Source organism: Garra rufa, chromosome 12 (genome assembly GCF_049309525.1).
Source record: "Garra rufa chromosome 12, GarRuf1.0, whole genome shotgun sequence".
NCBI lineage: Eukaryota > Metazoa > Chordata > Actinopteri > Cypriniformes > Cyprinidae > Garra > Garra rufa.
The window spans coordinates 19,996,615-20,015,589 of record NC_133372.1 but is presented as its reverse complement, the minus strand read 5'-3'; the positions used below and the strand labels follow the sequence as shown (position 1 = coordinate 20,015,589).

The 18,975-nt window shown below is 37.9% G+C and overlaps 1 protein-coding gene across 1 annotated transcript; it reads right to left on the bottom strand.

Moving 5' to 3' along the window:
- Positions 1 to 1,599: 1,599 nt before the first annotated feature.
- scinla (scinderin like a) lies at positions 1,600 to 11,512 on the bottom strand. The gene is made up of 17 exons (XM_073851146.1): positions 11,365 to 11,512; positions 9,656 to 9,841; positions 9,347 to 9,501; positions 8,132 to 8,293; positions 7,882 to 8,031; positions 6,492 to 6,581; positions 6,247 to 6,379; positions 6,033 to 6,121; positions 5,732 to 5,947; positions 4,724 to 4,857; positions 4,537 to 4,627; positions 3,468 to 3,638; positions 3,207 to 3,381; positions 2,981 to 3,096; positions 2,811 to 2,888; positions 2,418 to 2,478; positions 1,600 to 2,297 (listed from the first exon to the last, which is right to left on the bottom strand). The coding sequence occupies exons 2-17, from the start codon at positions 9,834 to 9,836 to the stop codon at positions 2,143 to 2,145; spliced, it is 2,157 nt and encodes a 718-aa protein (XP_073707247.1). The 5' UTR covers positions 9,837 to 9,841; positions 11,365 to 11,512; the 3' UTR covers positions 1,600 to 2,142.
- Between the last annotated feature and the right edge of the window lie 7,463 nt (positions 11,513 to 18,975).

Below are 18,975 nucleotides of genomic sequence, written 5' to 3'. Positions count from 1 at the left end.
GCGGGGACTTCGACTTGCCTTACACCAGCCAGGGTGAGGGATAGGCAGGCCTGCGGTCACTCGAAACAGCCTATGCCTTTCCTTGAGGTGAGTAACCCTCCGTAACCAGTAGGGGGCCTCAATGCGCTCTTATACCCACCAGAGTGAGGGCGTTTGGGCTAGGTATTTCTCACATTATCCCCTGCAACTAATGGAGAACCGTAAATTCCCAGAGTAGGTGGTTTTATGGGTGCTTCACCCCAACTAGGCTGAGAGCACTCAGCAAAGCATCCCTCTATACAACCCCTGGAGTTCAGTTTCCATTTCCAGAGAGGAGGGGGGTGACGCTTCAACCTGCTTTCACCCCCACCAGAGTGAGGGTACGTGGGCATATGGTTTCTCAAAACAGCCCCTGCCTTTGGAGGTGGGAAAACTCAGTTTCTGTTCCCAGAGAAGGGCGCGCTTCAGCCTGGTGGCATCCTAATCAGGGTGAGGGTAGACGGGCCTGCAGTTTCTCGAAATGGCCCCTGCCTTTTCTGGAGGTGAGCAACCCTTCATAACCAGAGTAGGGGGCCTTAATGCGCTCTCGTGTCTGCCAGAGTGAGGGCGGGGTATCTCTCACATTTGCCTCTAAACCTTCAATTCCCAGAATAGGGGGTTTTATGGGTGATTCACCCCCGGCCAGGGTGAGGGCACTGGGCATGGCAAACCTAGAGCCTAGTTTCTATTCCCAGAGAAGAGGGACGCTTCAGTTTGGTGTCACCCCAGCCAGGGCGAGGGTAGGCAGGCATTCTGTCTCTCGAAAGGTGGGCAACCCTCCATATCCAGTAGGGAGTAGGGAGCCTCAATGTAGTCTCATGCCCGCCAGAGTGAGGGTGTTTGGGCTAGGTATCTCTCACATTAGCCCCTGCAACTTAAGGAGAACTGTCAATTCCCAGAGTAGGGGGTTTTATGGGTGCTTCACCCCCAGCCAGGGTGAGAGCATTTGGCAAGACTTCCCTCTATACAACCCCTGGAGCTCACTTTCCATTCCCAGAGAAGGGAGCGCTACATCCTGGTGTCACGCCAGCCAAGGTTTAGGGTAGGTGGGCATGCGGTTTCTCAAAATGGCCTCTTCGTTTCCTGAAGGTGGGCAACCCTCCGTAACCAGAGTAGGGGGCCTCAACGTGCTCTCAGCCTGCTAGAGTGAGGGAGTTTGGGCCAGGTATCTCTCACATTAGCCCCTGCAACTTATGGAGAACTGTCAATTCCCACAGTGAGATTGATCTGCCTGCTACAGTAATTTCTCCTCTTTATGTGCATTTTCAGCGTTTCTGGCCTCTGTTAATGGTCTTTTATAGACTAAATATAATAATAATGTAATATTTCCACACAAATTAAATTAAAAACTGTCAATTCCCAGAGTAGGGGGTTTAATGGGTGTTTCACCCCCAGCCAGGGTGAGGGTGCTGGGCAAGGCATCTCTCTGTACAACCCGTGGAGCTCAGTTTCCATTCCCAGAGAAGTGTTTTACGCCGATTAATAGTTTTAGTGGTGATTTATCATTGTTACTCACCACTTTTTATCTACTTAATGCATCCTTGCTAAATTAATTGTACTAACCCCACATTAACAAACACACAACTTTTTAAAAGCTTTATTATTATTAACTACAGGGAATCAGAATAATTGTAGAGATACATTAAAATCTTTTTCAGCAACTACAATATATTCTCAGATATATTTTAATTTGCAAATTTATGAGGCATTATCCATACACGTGTACAGTTTTTGACAATCAAGTTTTTGGCACCAAGTTGTCGAATACAGACAAATGTTATTTTGCTTATAAACAACTACATTTTCCATTTCTTTTAACATTCATTTAAAAAATCATAAAGACCATCTAGTTGAAAACATCACTGGAATACAGAAGTATATAAAAGAAAATATAAAAGTGTTTAACTGTATAAAAAGGCAAAGTCAAGGCATAGGAATAACAAGGCAAAAAGTCATTAATAGTAGCAAAATACAGTACATAGTGGCTTAACATGCAGCAATATTGCATACTGTGTTACCATCTGCACCTCTTTCAGACCACCAATGCATGAAACACAAGAGATGAGTACTCTGGAAGCTATGCAAAAGTTGCAAAAGTGGTTTGCGTGTCTGAATGCGTGTGGTTTAGAAACGGAGGCGTTGCAGAGGGTCTGTGTCCCACATCTTCGCATCCCAAGCCTGGAACCAGCCAGTGAAGGTTGCAGGCTCAGAGCCTTGCTTTATAGTGATGAGCGGGGTGCCGCGACGACCAGAGGGGTCAGAATCCACATATTCTTTGGCTAACGGTAAAGAAACAAGCACAATAATAATCAGGAATCCCCTAATTTTGCTTACTGTATAAATGTTACATTATAAATGTAGTTTTTAATGTTAGTTAGTGCATCAGCTTCTTAACTTACCTATTTTATCTGCTCCATTCCGCTCCTCTGCATTGGCGTCATTACCAATCCAAACAAAGACCTAAAGGAAGAAGCAGCTTTGTCAGTTAAACAACAGTACAATCCATTAAACACACTCTACTTCTATCTTTCACAGCCTCATTTTCATTTCTGTGAAAAATAAAAAAAGAAACTACCCTGACTAAGGTGTACAACTGAACTTCATTCTGTGCTTTATTCAGGTATGTAATGCCCACTTTTCAGGAACCAGTCAAATGATTATGGATAAAATCTATTCTCACCCTGTATTTTCAGCTTGAACATCCTGTTTCACTCAGAAGTTTATCTGATTACAGAAGTACAGTGTTTTGCAAACATCATTTTATGTTAAGTTTAAGATTAACAAATGCTAACCTGATCCCATGTATCCAAAAGCATGACATCATCAGTGGCCAAATCAGACTGAGTGAAATCTCCAGGCACTTCCTCAGCCTGAAAAGGAATAGAAGAGGCATAGTAAATTGTATGCATTCATTTTACAAAGAAATTTAAATGAGTTGCAAATTCAATTTATATTAACTAACGATTAGACGTCCAGTCTTATTGGAGCAGCCAAAGAGACGTGGAGGTTTAACAGTCTTCTGCAGGCTTTTAGAGGTTTGATAGTCCTTCTTTCCACCCAAAGCTGTCCAAAATCCAGCTGAGAGAAGCAAAGATACAAATCAGTACCAATCAGTTCAAAAGAACAGGAAATGTGATTAGTTTAGGAATGCCTTTTAACTGTATAAGGTAAAAACGGCTGAAACCCACCCGGCTCTTTGCCCTCAGAAATTTCTGTGGCACTGCCACCAAGGAAGCTGCAGACGTGTTTAGCAGCAGCCATTTCTTCATCTGAAGCGGCCACTCCTTTCCATACAAACAGGCCACCAGGGCTCTTTAGCACAAACACATCATTAGTGTTCAGTTTAGATGCAGTGGGTTCCACCTGGGTGAGAAGAGAGAGAGAAAAGGTTGACTGCCTGATGGTCGTTGTTGATTTTATTCATGTATTTGCCTGCCATCATCACTGACCTCCACAGCGCGTGATGCACGGGTGGAGCTCTGGCGAATATGGAAAAGGCGCATACTGCCAGTCTGACTCTGACCACTTTTACGTGAAGTCCCACCCATGTGGATGATCATGGGTTTCCCCTTGAACAGGCTCATCAAGTGGGCCGGTTCCTGGCCTTGACTGACACGTACCTGCATGGTGACATAACAGTGAATTTTAAATTGAGTAGATCTTTCATTTCCAACAAACAACTTTTCTCTGCATCATATTAGACATTACAATAGGAGTAAAGAAGAAATCCTTTATAAAATGTAAACTAGATATGCAAAATTTATCCTAAATATATTTAAAATGACAATTATAGGTGCCATAATTGCTGATTACAGCATCGCATGTACTGCCATATCATTATAATATTTTGTAGTCTGAATCTACATCTCTATAGAGGGTTTGCAACAACGTCACGTTCTGGTCAGTTACCCGGATGCAAGGCCATTGAGGCGATACTCAAATGTAAACAGCAGTGGATTGTACATTGCAATGTACTACCAAAGACATTGTTCTACTAATTTCTGATGCCTAAACCATGGAAAAAAATGTGTGAAAACTGCTAAATTATATAGAGAAGGACTTAGTAAGCAAGAAAGGGTGTATATACTGCTGTACACAAAGCTAGGCTATGCTTAACATTGCTTTATAATGCATTATACAGATGCTAAATCTATATTTTTCTTTCCTGAAAACAGGTAGTTCCCTGCAGAGATACATTCATTCTACTTACATATAATTATAAATATGTATTATATTTTGACTAAATAAATCATTAGAGACTTACAAAAACATCTTACAGACCCCAAACATTTGAAGGGAAGTGTACAAATGCAATATTGAATACAAAAGATGTTTCAGAACCAAAGTAAAAAGCACCAGGCTATTTTGGAATTAGCCTATTGGAATAAAGGTGGAATTCACTAGCTCCCATTACCTAAAATGTAGTCATGTAATGTAGACCAGCATGACCATACTAGAAAACCTCATTATAATCAAGAGGCACAGACACAACAAATTTATGCTTGTGTTTGTTAATACCTGGACAGGCGAACCTCCCATGGAATCATCCAGTTTGACAGTTAGAAAAGCTGAGGCAGCCAGCTCATCTTGTGTACACTTAAGTCCTTGCCTGATATAAAAAGCAACACATTTAGCTAGGTCATTAAATATTGACTTGATTGGGTAAATATTGGTTAATCGGGTTAATGAGCATATGTTGACTTACCAGGTGTAGATAATATGCTGCTCCTTGCTTCCCTGGCGATAAGTGTAGAGAATCAGGTAACAGTCTCCTCCGAAGAACTGCCCATAGCAGGAAGGATCTACAGGAACTTTATCTCCACCCTCTACGCGCCATATCTGCCAAAGTCAGAGCAAGAGACTTCATACAAGTGCAGCACTGTAGTTAACAATACAATCATCTGCATTATTGCATTTTTAGGGATTGTAGCTGTTCAGTCATGAGTTTGAATGGGCCTTCAGAATACAGCTACATTTATGAGTTTGTAGTAAACAAAATAAATGCTATAATATCATTAGCGACTTAGGCTAATAACTTTCTACATAAGGGCCAGAACAGCTGTCTTTGTCAACTATTATGTAGCAACTTGTTAGCCACTTAGCCGTTAGCGTGTAGCAAAAATCAGGTTTGACATAACTGTGCATAGTTTCTGGGATTGACAACCACATTTAATCACAGGTGTGAGTCTCGAAATGTCCCGTTCACACAGCAACTTGCAGTAGCTACTTGAATACTGTCTGTATGAATGTGCAATGGGAGTCAAGCCTGTATTCCTTACCAGTAACCATAGCGACAGTGACCAAAGTAATATCAAAAATGGCGACTTCCATAAAACTGTAGATTTTGTCACTTTTTTTGACACAAAAAGTGTCCAGTCGAGCTACGAGTTTATCCGTCAAATCTTAATTAACCGAAAGCAGCTTTTAGGCTATATTTGAGTGGAGAGTGGGTACATTAAGACTCCACCCATTATAGTATTGGCCATTTTGAAAAGTACAGTATTAGTTTTTTCAATACTCCTCCTTCAAAATTTGTCCAATTCTTCCAAAAACTGGCTCAGATAATCTTTGGACTGAGCTGCACAGAAGTGGCTGAACTGATTTTTTATATTATTCTTTTTTATACTCAACAACACTAATTCTCTTCTGGGTTTTAGGACCCTAGACTGAACACCTCTATGTTCCCTGGTGCTTTTAGCTTCTAAATTTTTACCTGGACCTTGCCAGATCCGTCATCCACCATACCATGCTGGGCAGCCATTGTTTTGTTTGAGTGCAGACTGGTGGCATCAAAGGGAACCTTTGAAACTTTGGCAATGCGGCCAATAGTGTAGGCCTGGCTTGGACCTGTGGTTTGATCCTTATCTATCCAGTTACTGAAGAACTGCTTGAACAGTGTAGTCTCGCCTCCAGCTGGCATAACCTGGATCTGATAACAAAAAGTTAGATAGACTGATTAGAATTTGTCTTTCACTTGATTTCTTTAATTAACATGCTAAATCCAAGTCTGATACCTGTGTGTTTTTGGGGTAGTTCTTGTCTTTGATAAACTGCTCCGCTACCTTCATGGCTGCCTTACGTTCTTCTGTGTTTGCATCTGGTCCTGAAAGGTTAAAACAGATGAAATGATCAATAAAGTCAAAAGCAGCCTCTTCAAAAGTCTATACCTCACCTTAATTAATATATATATTTGTTATATAAGGACACCAAAAGAAAATTTGACTATACCTTTCCAAAGGAAGATCTTGCCGTCCAGTCCATTGTCCAGGATGTAGCACTCGGTGGGAGTGAGCATTTCCTGCTTGAAAGGGCTGCTCTGGGCCACTGGAGATGTCTTCATAGAGCCTGCAGAATCAGATACCTAACCCATACAAAACACACAAATGCATACATTAACAAAGAGAAAACACCATGAATACAACACAATAAGCATAATATAGTGCTTGTGGTGTGTGCATTATACATAAATGTACCATGTAGAGTGAGCCCTTATTCTGATTGCTTCTGTCAGTCTTCTCATCATCAGGACTTCCTGCTGGGATGTTGGGCTTCGGACCAAGAGCCTAAAAATAAACACAATAAGAGTTTCCACCAGTTTTCTCCATGCCAACGGTCAACCCAGGACACAAAAAAGACTATTATGCAGAACTTCAAGCTCCAAGTCAAAATCAAAACCAGATGAACTGGAATTTCTTCTTAGCTGACTGCAACACTAGTTGCATTAAATACTTACTATTTACTGTTTACTAACATTTACAAACATATTCCATCTTTATTTTAATGTTTCTATACCTTACAGTCTAGAGCACGGTGCTAGTAATGCTAAGGTCATGAGTTCATATCCCAGGGAATGCATAAACTTAAATAGCTTGAGAAGATGCCATGTGAATATTTACAGATTTATTTTGTCTGAATTTATCTAGTGTCTGATTCCTTGTTGTGTTGATTTCTTATTTGTATTACCGGTGTAGGTTTCTGAAGCTACAAATATATGGAATAAGCTATCTGTTAGCATTCCCATTCATTTCAATGACAGTTGAGGAGTACTTGAGCAAGTTAGCGAACACTACCATCTGTGTTGCAAAGTCTGTGTGTTGACGCAACCCCAATAACGTCATATTTAGCCCCTGGAATGCAAATTTACCAGGGGATCCCCGACAAAAGCAAGTATTTTACACCCCGGAATGTGATTTTTAACAGGGGATCCCCCTCGAAATGTGATTGGTCAGTAATTTCGTGGTTTACCTGGAAACCTAGCTGCACTAGGTACACCTGTACATCACATATTTGCACTAAAACCTAGATATTTTGAGCCCTCACTTGAAAATGTAGACATAACGTATCAATCGTACTTACAGGTTGTGGTTCAGAGATGCTTGTTAGTCCAAATAAAAAAGATTAGAAGCCAAAGAAGCCTTTTTTGATTAACAAGTTTGCAGACTGTTTACATTGAAGGATAGCTGTTACAAACTGCTAAAAAGATATTTTTTGAAAACCCATATGACCTGCTCTTTAAACTCTTTCATGGTGTGCAGCAGTTTGATGTTCTACCAGTCCATAGCCACAGTATTTATTGTCTATACTGTGTTTTAAGGTGGTTTACAACTACAGTGAGAGCAGTAACAGCACTGATTTTTCTGGCTGAACAAACTGATTAAGAAAATCAGTGCTGTTACTGGTCGTACTCTTTTACTGTGTTTCATTAATTAAACACCTAAGTGAGGTGTGCCACCACTGACCCATTTACTTATCCTTTCACTTCCTGTCACAGCAAAACAAAAGACATGCTCATTCTTTGCACTGCATATACAAACTTGCAGCATAATTTAGTTGTTTTGTTTTGTAGAAGACGATAAGACTTACAGCAATGACAGCCTCTGGCTCAGCACCATCCTCAACCATTTGCAAACTGGCACGCCCATTTCTCTCATTATCGCGAATGCCAATGGCCACCTCGGAGGCTTTCAACCGCTCAAAACGGTTGCAATCACTCCCGCACCATTGGTAGATGTCCTGGGGAAATCAGAATATGTTTTGTGAGGTTGTGAGTTTTGGATTTCTCATTAAAAAGATTCTCAAATATATTTATTACTTCACCCCATGTGTTTCTGACCTTGCCGAGATCAATGATGAAGCAGTCTCCGCGATTGAAGCTGGCCCAAGACAAATCCACCTCTGTGGCACGAATGGCACGTCGCCCCTTAATGTGAAGCAGACGCTTCACATTCATGTCATTGGTCACCACATGCTGGAACCCAGAGGCCACACCCCCTTGCTGTGTAGGGGAAAAGAACAAAATGCACCAGAATGTCTTGTGGCTCTCAAAGTGCAATTAAAATATAAAAGCTACACAAAAAGTAATTGCAGATGAATGCATTTAACACATTTGCGACCCTGGACAACAATACCAGTCTTAAGTATCACTTGTATAATTGTAGCAATAGTCATCAATTTTTCTTTTATGCCAAAAAACATTAGGATATTAAGTAAAGATCATGTTCCATGAAGATATTTTGTAAATTTACTACTGTAAATATATCAAAAATTAATTTTTGATTAGAAATATGCATTGCTAAGAACTTCATTTGGATAACTTTAAAGGATTTTTTGCACCCTCAGATTAAAGATTTTTAAATAATTAAATAATTTATCTGGACCAAAATTGTCCTATCCTAACAAACCACACAACAATGGAAAGCTTATTTATTCAAATTTAAATTCAGCTATAAATCTCATCTTCAAAAATATTGACCCTTAAAAGCATCTTAGACAAAACATACATTAAACCAGACACAACATACTATACATTTGCAAGGGAAATCATTCAGGAAGTTTCCACTACTGATTTGAATGTGGCTTTTAACACCTGTCTACATCAACACATTTGTTATATGAGGAAAAAAAAATATTTGCAATGCTGGACAGTAATAATAACTCTTATTTACTACTACATAGCCATAGCCACCAAAAACACTGATGCTGACAAATAACATTATTAATATTATTATTTATTTAATTTTTTTTAGATTAGTGGTTCATCAGTATAGGATTTCAATGACAGATTCTTAAACGTTTACAGATTCCCCAATTTTGAAATTTTTCCAATTATATCTAATTACCTTTAATTCAAAGAAGCTTTAATTATAGAACATGACTGAAATGTAATGTATAGCGGATTAAATCATACATGTTTGACATAAAACACAATAATACATCTTCAATGATTAAAAGGGTGGGGTTATATGGAGCACTGGATGGAGCATGTTACCAAATATGACAATGATTTCGTCAGATTTAGCAACAAACAGCTCTCTGTAGACATTATTACCTTATACTTAATTCCACTTTTAAAGTAGCCAAGGAAGGTGACAGACTCATTGTTCTGAACCTCACGGTACTGGACTGGTGCTCCACCCAGGTGATCATCCAGCTGCATAGCAAAGATGGCAGCAGCTCCGCTTTCATCCTGAGAGCACTCACTACCTGTGGTTTAAACAGACAAAGAGTAATGCAAATATTCAAAATAAACAGTGTCAAGTTATGTTTTGTATTAGCCTACATATCTGACAAGAATAAAAAAAACAATGCCACATCTTTGAAAGGACTCTGAAATGTAAATATGGTTATTCTCGCTCACCCAACCACATGTGGACATTGTAGGATGGAGCAGAAGTGGTGTAAAGGACAACATAGGAGTCTCCAGTGAAGAAGTTTCCATTTAGTTGTTTGGGGACAGGTTTTAGATCCATCTTCTCGATCCTCCAAATCTGCACACCAGGCTCCTTGCCTGCATTCTGGAACTCCTTATGGAAAACCATGATTCCTGGAACATACAAAAATAGTGGGGCTGAACTATGAAAATGTATACAATCCAAAGACCTACAACTGGCATGGCCAAAAAACAGCACAATAGGTCTTAAATGAAAACAACTAAAGAGAAAGACTAAGGCTTCTTCATGTACTTATAAAAAAAATTCCCTATAACAAAGTGACATCCAATTTTACTTAAATATAAGGGAAATGTGTGGATGCACATGCTAAAAATTTGCATCGATAATAATACAGGAAGCATCAGATGCATTAGATGAGGACAATATGAGACTGTTTATATTACTGTATCTGCACTTCATCCGTAAGCATTTTAACTGCATATTCAGGTCATACAGAAAACAAAAGGCTGTTAGGCTGTTAGGCTTTCTAGGTATAAGGTGGGTGCAGCCCGGCTGGGTGGGGTGTCAACAAATGAGTCATGCTGCATGATTGTAGCTGTGGGCAGACATGCGTGCCCCGGTCCTTTGAGTTTACCAGGAAAAAGTTTTATGCAAAGAACATACTTTGCATGTACATACAATCTGGCATTTACAGATTTATAGAAGTAGAAAAAATACCTGACAGTGCAGTTTAAAATTATAACGTAATTTATAAAAGATAACATAAACATTGACTGGTTTTGAATGCAATCATAAGCCAATAGTGTAATAATAAGTGTAATTTTACTGTTTAGCACTGGAAAAAAATTTAATCAAAATTAACTTTGTCTTTTAGCAAAATCAAATAGGTGTAAATGTAGCCTACACCCTGCAATCATGACTTAATTGCCCATTTTAAATCATTTTGATTAATTAGATGAATCTGAAACTCCTCAAATTAAATCTTATGCCTAAACATATTGATGCAAAGTATGGTTACAATGATATTCATGTAAGGGTTTCACGTCCGTGTCTGAATGGACACGCCCACATACTCTAGTTCTAGCTGGATTTTTTTAAGAAACAATTGATTAAATATGAACTTTTTTATATTTGTAATTAAAACAAGAATCAATAAAAGTCCACATGCACATTCAGCGTACAAAAAGTTGTTTTTCAGCATTTCAGACCATTTTAAAGTGACGGTCTTTATGTTCGTTTCGCTCTAAAAGTGCGCAAGATCACAAATGCCTACAAAGCACAACAAAATAATGGCAACTATGTTTGCAAATATAGATAAAGAGTTTGCAGTAGTAAAAAAACGGTCTGCACCTAGACTCCACGTCTACATCTGTAATGAAACTGTTATTTCCTGTTCTTCATTTTCCGTCATAAAGCGGAGATGCAGACAGAAATAAACTCCTCTACCGTTAACATCCACGTAATAAATACGCCAGAAAAAGGGAATAATCAAAGTTGTCCTAAAACCAAAACAATACCCGTTCTTGTCTTAGGACAGCTTTGATTAACTTTTTTGGTCCACTCCAAATGTTGACTCCTGCAGACTAAAGTGATAACCCAGAGATATAACAATATTCTGCACACAGCTGTACAATACGAGACTTCGAGACTAAGAATGTACACGGAATTTTCCTACCTTTCGAGTCAAAGAAGTACACAGAAGGCGATGAAGACAGATCTGGTTTGAGAAGCTGCTCCTGGTTTAGTCCAGACTCAGTTTCACGAGTTTCAATAGATGCGAGCGGACTTTAAATGATCTGCCGTATTTTCAGGGGAGAGGCAGATGCGAGTCTATCAGCCAATGACAGTCTCTGTTTCTCTTCCCCCTGAGGCAGATCTCTAAAACCACATTATGCAACTTTATGGCACAAAGTCAATAAACTCCCCCAAATCGCACCATAAACCAGCATACCTCTCTTTATTCTTTCTCCTTTAATAGAAACATAACAGTGCAACATACATTACTGTAATGAAATGCATTATAAAAATGTATCGTGGGTGCAGCAGGAAAAAAACGAGTAGTTGATGCATTAATTAAAAATGCATATATATTTTTGTTTGACTACAATGACTGGCCTTCACTTAGTTCGTTATTTATTAGCTTGTTTTTAGAATTCAATTAATGATATTTTATAATATTAACAGTAGTATATTTTTAAAATGTAAATTTGGTATGAGAAAATAGGCTACTAAAAATTATTCTAAAAGAATTTGCTAAATGCTCTTTTGAAATACTGTTAGATGCACACTGCAGAGCATGTCCACTTTCAAAAAGTATTTTATATTCAGCGTATTATTTCATCATCCTCATAAACATGATAAACAGTAAATAAATGCAGGTCGGCAAGCACATAGTGGTTAACTGTGATCACATGGTACACAAAAAAATGTTTAATTGGCACTAAGCCATTTATCTTTCTTGTGCATTGCATGTAAATAAGTGCAATAATGTAAATCTGAGGTACAAAAGGGTAAATGTCTCAAATACTGTGTAAAAATAATTGTTTAGTGCATGCATATGATAAAGAAAGGTGTTCAGCTTGCATTTTCCTTTGATTTATTGATAAAATGTGTTTAATGCATTCATTACAGTATCATTAAACAGTTGGTTGTTTAAGTAAGGCATTGTTCCCACATTAAGGTTAAGTTCACAGCACACATTTCCAGTGAGGTGGCATTCTGTCCTCGGTGAACATGAGACCACACCTTTCACATAATTATCCAGTCAGGTTTACTTGTTTGTGCTTCATGCGCATTAGATTCACAGCACAACTAACAATTCAATCTTCCCCATGGCAGTCATTCCGTCCATAACGCTCTCTGACAATTTGTGCTGCCCTTCCCTACTCTTGCATTTTCCTGCACTGCTCCACCCAGCCCTCATGGCTCTCCAATGTCATTACAATCTCATGGATTTCGCTGAGCTCTGCTACACCTGCAGACCTGAGAATCTGCCTCACAGCAGCTGGCAGAAAACCCGACTGTAAGATTTAGTGTAATATTCTGGAAATCATGCAGCCTAAGGAAGGTCCAAGCTTTTTATTTAATATACTCATCAGATCCGTCATTTAATGCCCTGAGTGCACTGCTCTGTTTGAATGTGCCTTCGGGTTATAAAGCTGCCAAGCAGGATTTCTTAGGCAATCCATAAAATGAAGGGTAAAGAAATCATATGCGCTTCTCTTAAGGCAAAATCTGCCTAAAAATTTGTTCAGAACGAGGCCTGTGGATTTTAAACATGAAGGTCTGAGAATAACAGTGAGAAGGAGGGGCGTGAGATGGAGTGAGTGAGTCAGAGTGAGTCAGTCACAGGCTCTCTGTGCTAAAGTTAGTCTTGTAGTGGTGCTTCCTCAACTGTCTATGGCTATTTTCCATTGCAATAACTTGTGCTCACTGTTCTGCATAAAACAGACTTTTGATTAAATCTATGTGCACATAAAAACACTGGGCTCTAATGTTTTCACACTCTCACTAGTTCATGTAATTTGTCACAGAACACTTCTGCAGTTGTTGCCATTCTGAATAAACAACAAATATTATAAAAGCATCACAATAATTAAAAGTAATCAACATGACTCCATCGATTAACATGCTGTGAAGCAAAAAGCTGCATGTTTTAACGAAACAAATCCATCATTAAGATTTTTTTAACTGTTGACTTCAAACTGTTTCTTTTGGCTAGCATGAGTCATCTGTCTAATATTACTGTTTCCAGTGAAAAAGCAGTCTAGTCTGAATCAGAAGAAAAATATGCACAGATCAAGGACCTTTTAGTGAAAAACAGTCCAAAACAGCTGTTCTGATGGCACCCATTCACTTCAGAAGATCGACATACTGCTAAATATCTCCAGATTTGTTCCAATGATGAAACAAACTCATCTGCAGTTCAGGTCCAAAGTTTACACCCGCCTTTCATAATTTGCTAAATGTTAATTATTTTACCAAAATAAGAGGGGGGGGGGGGGGGTCATAAAAAGTGCATGTTATTGTTTATTTAGAACTAACCTGAATAAGATATTTCACATAAAAGATGTTTACATATATTCCACAAGAGAAAATAATAGCTGAATTAATAAAAACGACCCCGTTCAAAAGTTTACATCCCCTTCATTCTTGATACTGTGTTCTGACCTGAATGATCCACAGCTGTGTTTTTTTGTTTAGTGATAGTTGTTCATGAGTCCCTTGTTTGTCCTGAACAGTTAAACTGCCTGTTGTTCTTCAGAAAAATCCTTTAGGTCCCACAAATTCTTTGGTTTTTTTAACATTTTTGTGTATTTGAACCATTTCCAACAATGACTGTATATGATTTTGAGATCCATCTTTTCAGACTAAGAACAACTAAGGGACTGATATGCAACTCCGGAAGGAAAAACAGGGGTGAAAACTTTTGAACAGAATGGAGATGTGTACATATCATATTTTTTTTCATTTAGTACTGCCCTTCAGAGGCTATAAAAGGTAGTTTTATGTATACCAAAAGACAAAATAAGTTAACTTTATTCTGATCCTCAAATTCAAAAAGTTTTCACTCCCCGGCTATTAGAAATGCATCACATGTCTAATATTTTATTTCAAGCATCAAGCAATCTTCATTGGTAAGTGCACAACCTGGTAAGATGACGCAACTGTTGGTTCTGGTGGAACTGGCATCAAAATTGCGGGACTGTCCTTATTTGTGTAAAAAATAGATGCCATCTTTTCCAACTGTATTAAAATGGTTTAATATTTGGTTTTAGTCTTGTTTTAGATGATCAAAGATTTAAAAATGCTGTTTTACAAAGAATTGTGTTTATACTTTATTTCCAAATATTGTTGAAACACACAACTGCCTAGCATGAGTATGGAGAACCACAAAATGAAACCACATCTCTGAAGAAATGAATGTGTATCAAGATCATTTTTAGACATACGTTGTAACATCCTGTTTGAGGAAGCTGTAACAAGTGTCTATTGAAGCTGGTACTGTCACGAGACAAAAACCCTTTACTTTAACCACAGGCAAAAACAAATGTTTCCAATGACAACAATGGAGGGTGTACACATAGAGCTGTTGCTCCATATATAAAAGTAAACCTACAGGTATAACTGCACTTTTTAGCACATTTTGTTGCACTTTGTATACAGTGAATAGCAGACTTGAAAGCAATAATGTCTGCATTTTAAATGTGAATGTTAAAAAAGTGTATTTTGTAATCTAACATAATATATGTTATATATTAACAATACAATTTTAAAATTAAAATATGTGTTAAAATATATGTAAAAACCTTTTCCATTACAAATATGATAGATATAGAAATAATGCAGAATACAAATTTTTGTCTTAGCAATTTTACAAGTTTTAACTTTATGATTTTTAGTTAAAAAAATTCCTGAAACAATCACTCATCATTGTGCATATATACATGCACAAATTTGTGTGGGGAATCTGCCAACTCGTTCTCATGGCAATTCGTAAACTACATTCTACACATTTGTACAACTTCACTCATTCAAATTCACATGATTTTTGCTAAATTGTTCATATTTTACGAGTTCCCCAATTTATATAAATTCGCACGAATGACCTACCTCCAACATACCCAACACTGGGGTCTAGACAAATCGTACAAAATTAGCCACCTCATAAAATACGTACAAATTGGTTGTGAGATACGAACATTTTCATGGACAAATCATTAATCCTTATGTAATAGCTTCATACTAAAATATAATATTTGAAATGGTAGTATTACTTTAGAATTCTTTTTTGTTGTTGTTGTTGATACATTGGTGCCATCTGTGCTTTTTCTCACTCTATTTTCTCTGACAGCAAATTCAATTTTTTCAAACCCAGCTAGCTCATGATACAACGTATTCAGCATCTCAGAACAGTTAGGTTTGCAGCAAGTGAACTCCATCTCTGCATGTGCAGTCAGTTTAACGTGCATTTGGGAACACAGTGTGGTTCACACTTGTGGTTTATTTCACATTTGTTTAGTTTCCTTAATTGCATGGACCAATGATTACACAACTGAACTAGCTTTGTAATAAAAAAATGTTTAAAAACCTGTTGTCACAGAAGCGTAAAAGTCTTCCTGCATTGTTTCAGTTGGTAACTTATTTTTGACCATAGTCAGTATTTTCGCAACTTATTACTGTTAAACTTTGTTCTTAATGCTTATGTCCTAAATACTTTTCAAGGTATTCTATCACAAATTTGTACACATTTAGGTCTTTGTACCATTAAAACACCCTTTGTAGCTTAAAACATCCTCCTCATTATAAATAAAGCATTTATTTAATCAAGCTCCAAAAATGGCTAGTTTGTATCTGAGGTGCAAGATGTCATCACCTGGGCACAAATAATTGCATATACACTGCCTCCAGAGCAAGCCACTGACGAATAGTCGATAATCTTCTCACCCTAGGCCCCGTCCACTGGTGTTAAGTTGCTTAACAGCTAGTCTCAGCCTCAGACGTCACGCCCACGGAACGTTGGCTAAACATCTGATGCATATGGTACACTTAACTGGAAACACTTCAGGAATGTCGAAGTCGTCATCTGATTAGTTGAATTTGACCGGATTTCCGGGAGACGCGAGTGTCGCGTTTATTTTTGGTCCGCCGGGAAACAAAGCACAGACTGATTTACTCGGCGTTTTGCTAAAAGGTGCTTATGCAGACGCCATTGTTGTTATACACATATGCGAACTAATTACTGACTTACTGCTTGTTCTCGGTCTTCTTCGTTATCTTTCAATGCTGGTTATTTCAATGACTTGCACACCAGTCTGTTGTTGTGGGGGCGTTTCCACGCACCGAAACGTGACGCTGAATGAAACGAACTGTGATTGGTTGTTTGACATGTCGATCAAACAGTCTTATGGGCGGGCCTTGGCCAATGAAAGCTGCCATGAATTCCAGACCTTCAGCCGTCAGTCTGAAGGTTTGGCTACGCGAGACTACTTAACAGCTGACACGCTGAGTGTCCCGTCAAAAGCACATAGAAATTACAATCACTGCTCCTATCTTGTCTACAACGGATACAGATGCGTGTTCACTTTCTGACAGTCCACGTGCTTGAGTCTGTCGTCAATAAGACAAATGGTGTGAAAGAATGTTTGGTTCAAACAGCTCGTTCAAGTCTTTGTACAGATTTCAGAAGGATCCCACCGTGAGGAACAAGTGGATAGTTTCATTTTAATGGCATCCCAGACTGTGTGAGGATTGAACTGAGCATTTTGTTTTGTAAACAAGACACAATGTCATGGAGCGTTCATAAAGAAACATTTGTTCAAAGATGAAGCGGTACTCGATCTGACTGCAGCTGTATCACAAACTGTAAGTAAATTATCTCATAATGCTTTGTCTGGAAATGACCGTTTTTTTAATGATGTTGTCAAAACACTTATATGCAATGACGTTATCAAATCATAACAGTTTTGTGCAGGGACGTGCACAGACATTTTGAGGGGCAGGGGCTCAAGTGAAATAAAGGGCACTTCTCATAATTACGTTTTTTTTTTCTTTTTCTTTTTTTTTTTAACAAAAAAGTATATATATTAACGCAACACTGACTTCCTTATAAAAAAAATAATTTAAAAAGTTAATTTTATTTTCCTCAAACTCATGCAATTGTTTAATTTTCAAAAGATGTCTACAAAATAATCAGTTCACACAGAAACCATGGTCTCCTTAGTATTCACTGGGTTTATAGAGCAGCAAAGGAAACCATTCCACAATGTGCATGTTTTGAAAACATTTTCCATGCTACTAGAAAAATTCAATAAAAGCCAATGTCATGTATGTATTTGTGGTTGTATGGAATACTATTTTATAAAGGTTTAGAGGAAATAAAAAAAAGTTAAATTACTCATAAATAAAAAGTTAATTTATAAATATTGTTATTTTTAATGTTAACTTATTTCTACTCAGTTTTATTGATTAATGTAGCAGATGCAGTTACTCAGATTTACTACATTTTTTAGAGTGTACTGTATCAATCCTCCATCTGTTTGCATCTGTAGATTTCTTTTAAATTCACCAATTTATGCTATGATATATGCTTATTACTAACTTATTTTATTACATGATGGCTTGGTTGAATTCCAATGTAGAATGCGGTCTGTTATTTCTTGATAAAAGACCGCTGTGCGGAGTATGTTGCGTTCACACCGGACGCGAATGAAGCGGCAAGCGCGAGTGATTTACATGTTAAGTCAATGCAAAGACGCGAATAGCCATTCTGCGGCGCGAAACTCGCGAATAGCGCGAATGAAGCGGCGCTTCAGAACTATTCTTCAATAAATATATTTGTTTGACAGGGAAGCTGTGCGCAAACAGGAATATATATTATTTTTCAAAAAAAAAAAAAAAAAAAAAAAAAAAAAGCACCCCAGAAAAAAGGGCACTTTCTCTCCAGGAATATAAAGGGCAGGTGCTCAAGCCCCCTTTGATGTCTATGTGTGCACGTGCCTGGTTTTGTGGCTCTTACCAATTACTGAGACACCCCATAAAAACAGGTCATTTCATACAGAGATTCAGAATGAGGGTTGAAAATAATCAGTTATTAAGATTATTTTTAACATTATAAGTAAACCTCAAGGAAACATATTCAAAATAACAATAATAATAAAATCCATTGCAATAACCCTTTTAAAGGTGCCACAGAATGCATTGATACAATATTTTAAATTGTTCTCTGATATTTACAAAGAAGGGATATGGCTTAGGTAAGGGCAAAAAATCTCCAGAAATGGTTTTACAAGACCATTTACAACCCTAGGATTTGTCCCTAGAATGAAATGGTCTGTTATTACCTTTTTTGGAAGGTTCATGAATAATAATGACGAGCTCTGCTCTGATTGGCTGTTTCACAGAGCGGCTCATTTAGCTCTTAGACAGCAGGAAGGAAACACATAGAGGAAAATGTATATTTAATTACGAAAGGCAATTGAAAGGCACAATAACTTTTTTTGCATGTTTTGAATGCATGATAACTTTTTACTTTCACCTTTGAGATTTGTTATCACACATGCTCTGTGTAACGTTATATTACAGCAGCAGTACTTAGCACATTTGACAAGTTTAGATGCTGTCAGTGGTGATCAGGAGGATATGCAAATCATTCTGCACAGTCATCTCTCCTTACTCTGTTTATGTGGTAAGTGAAATTTTATGTACTGCAATGTAACAGGCTACAGCTAGCAAGAAGCTAAACATGTCCCTTTAGTGGCTTGCTTTATTTTATTAGAACACCTTC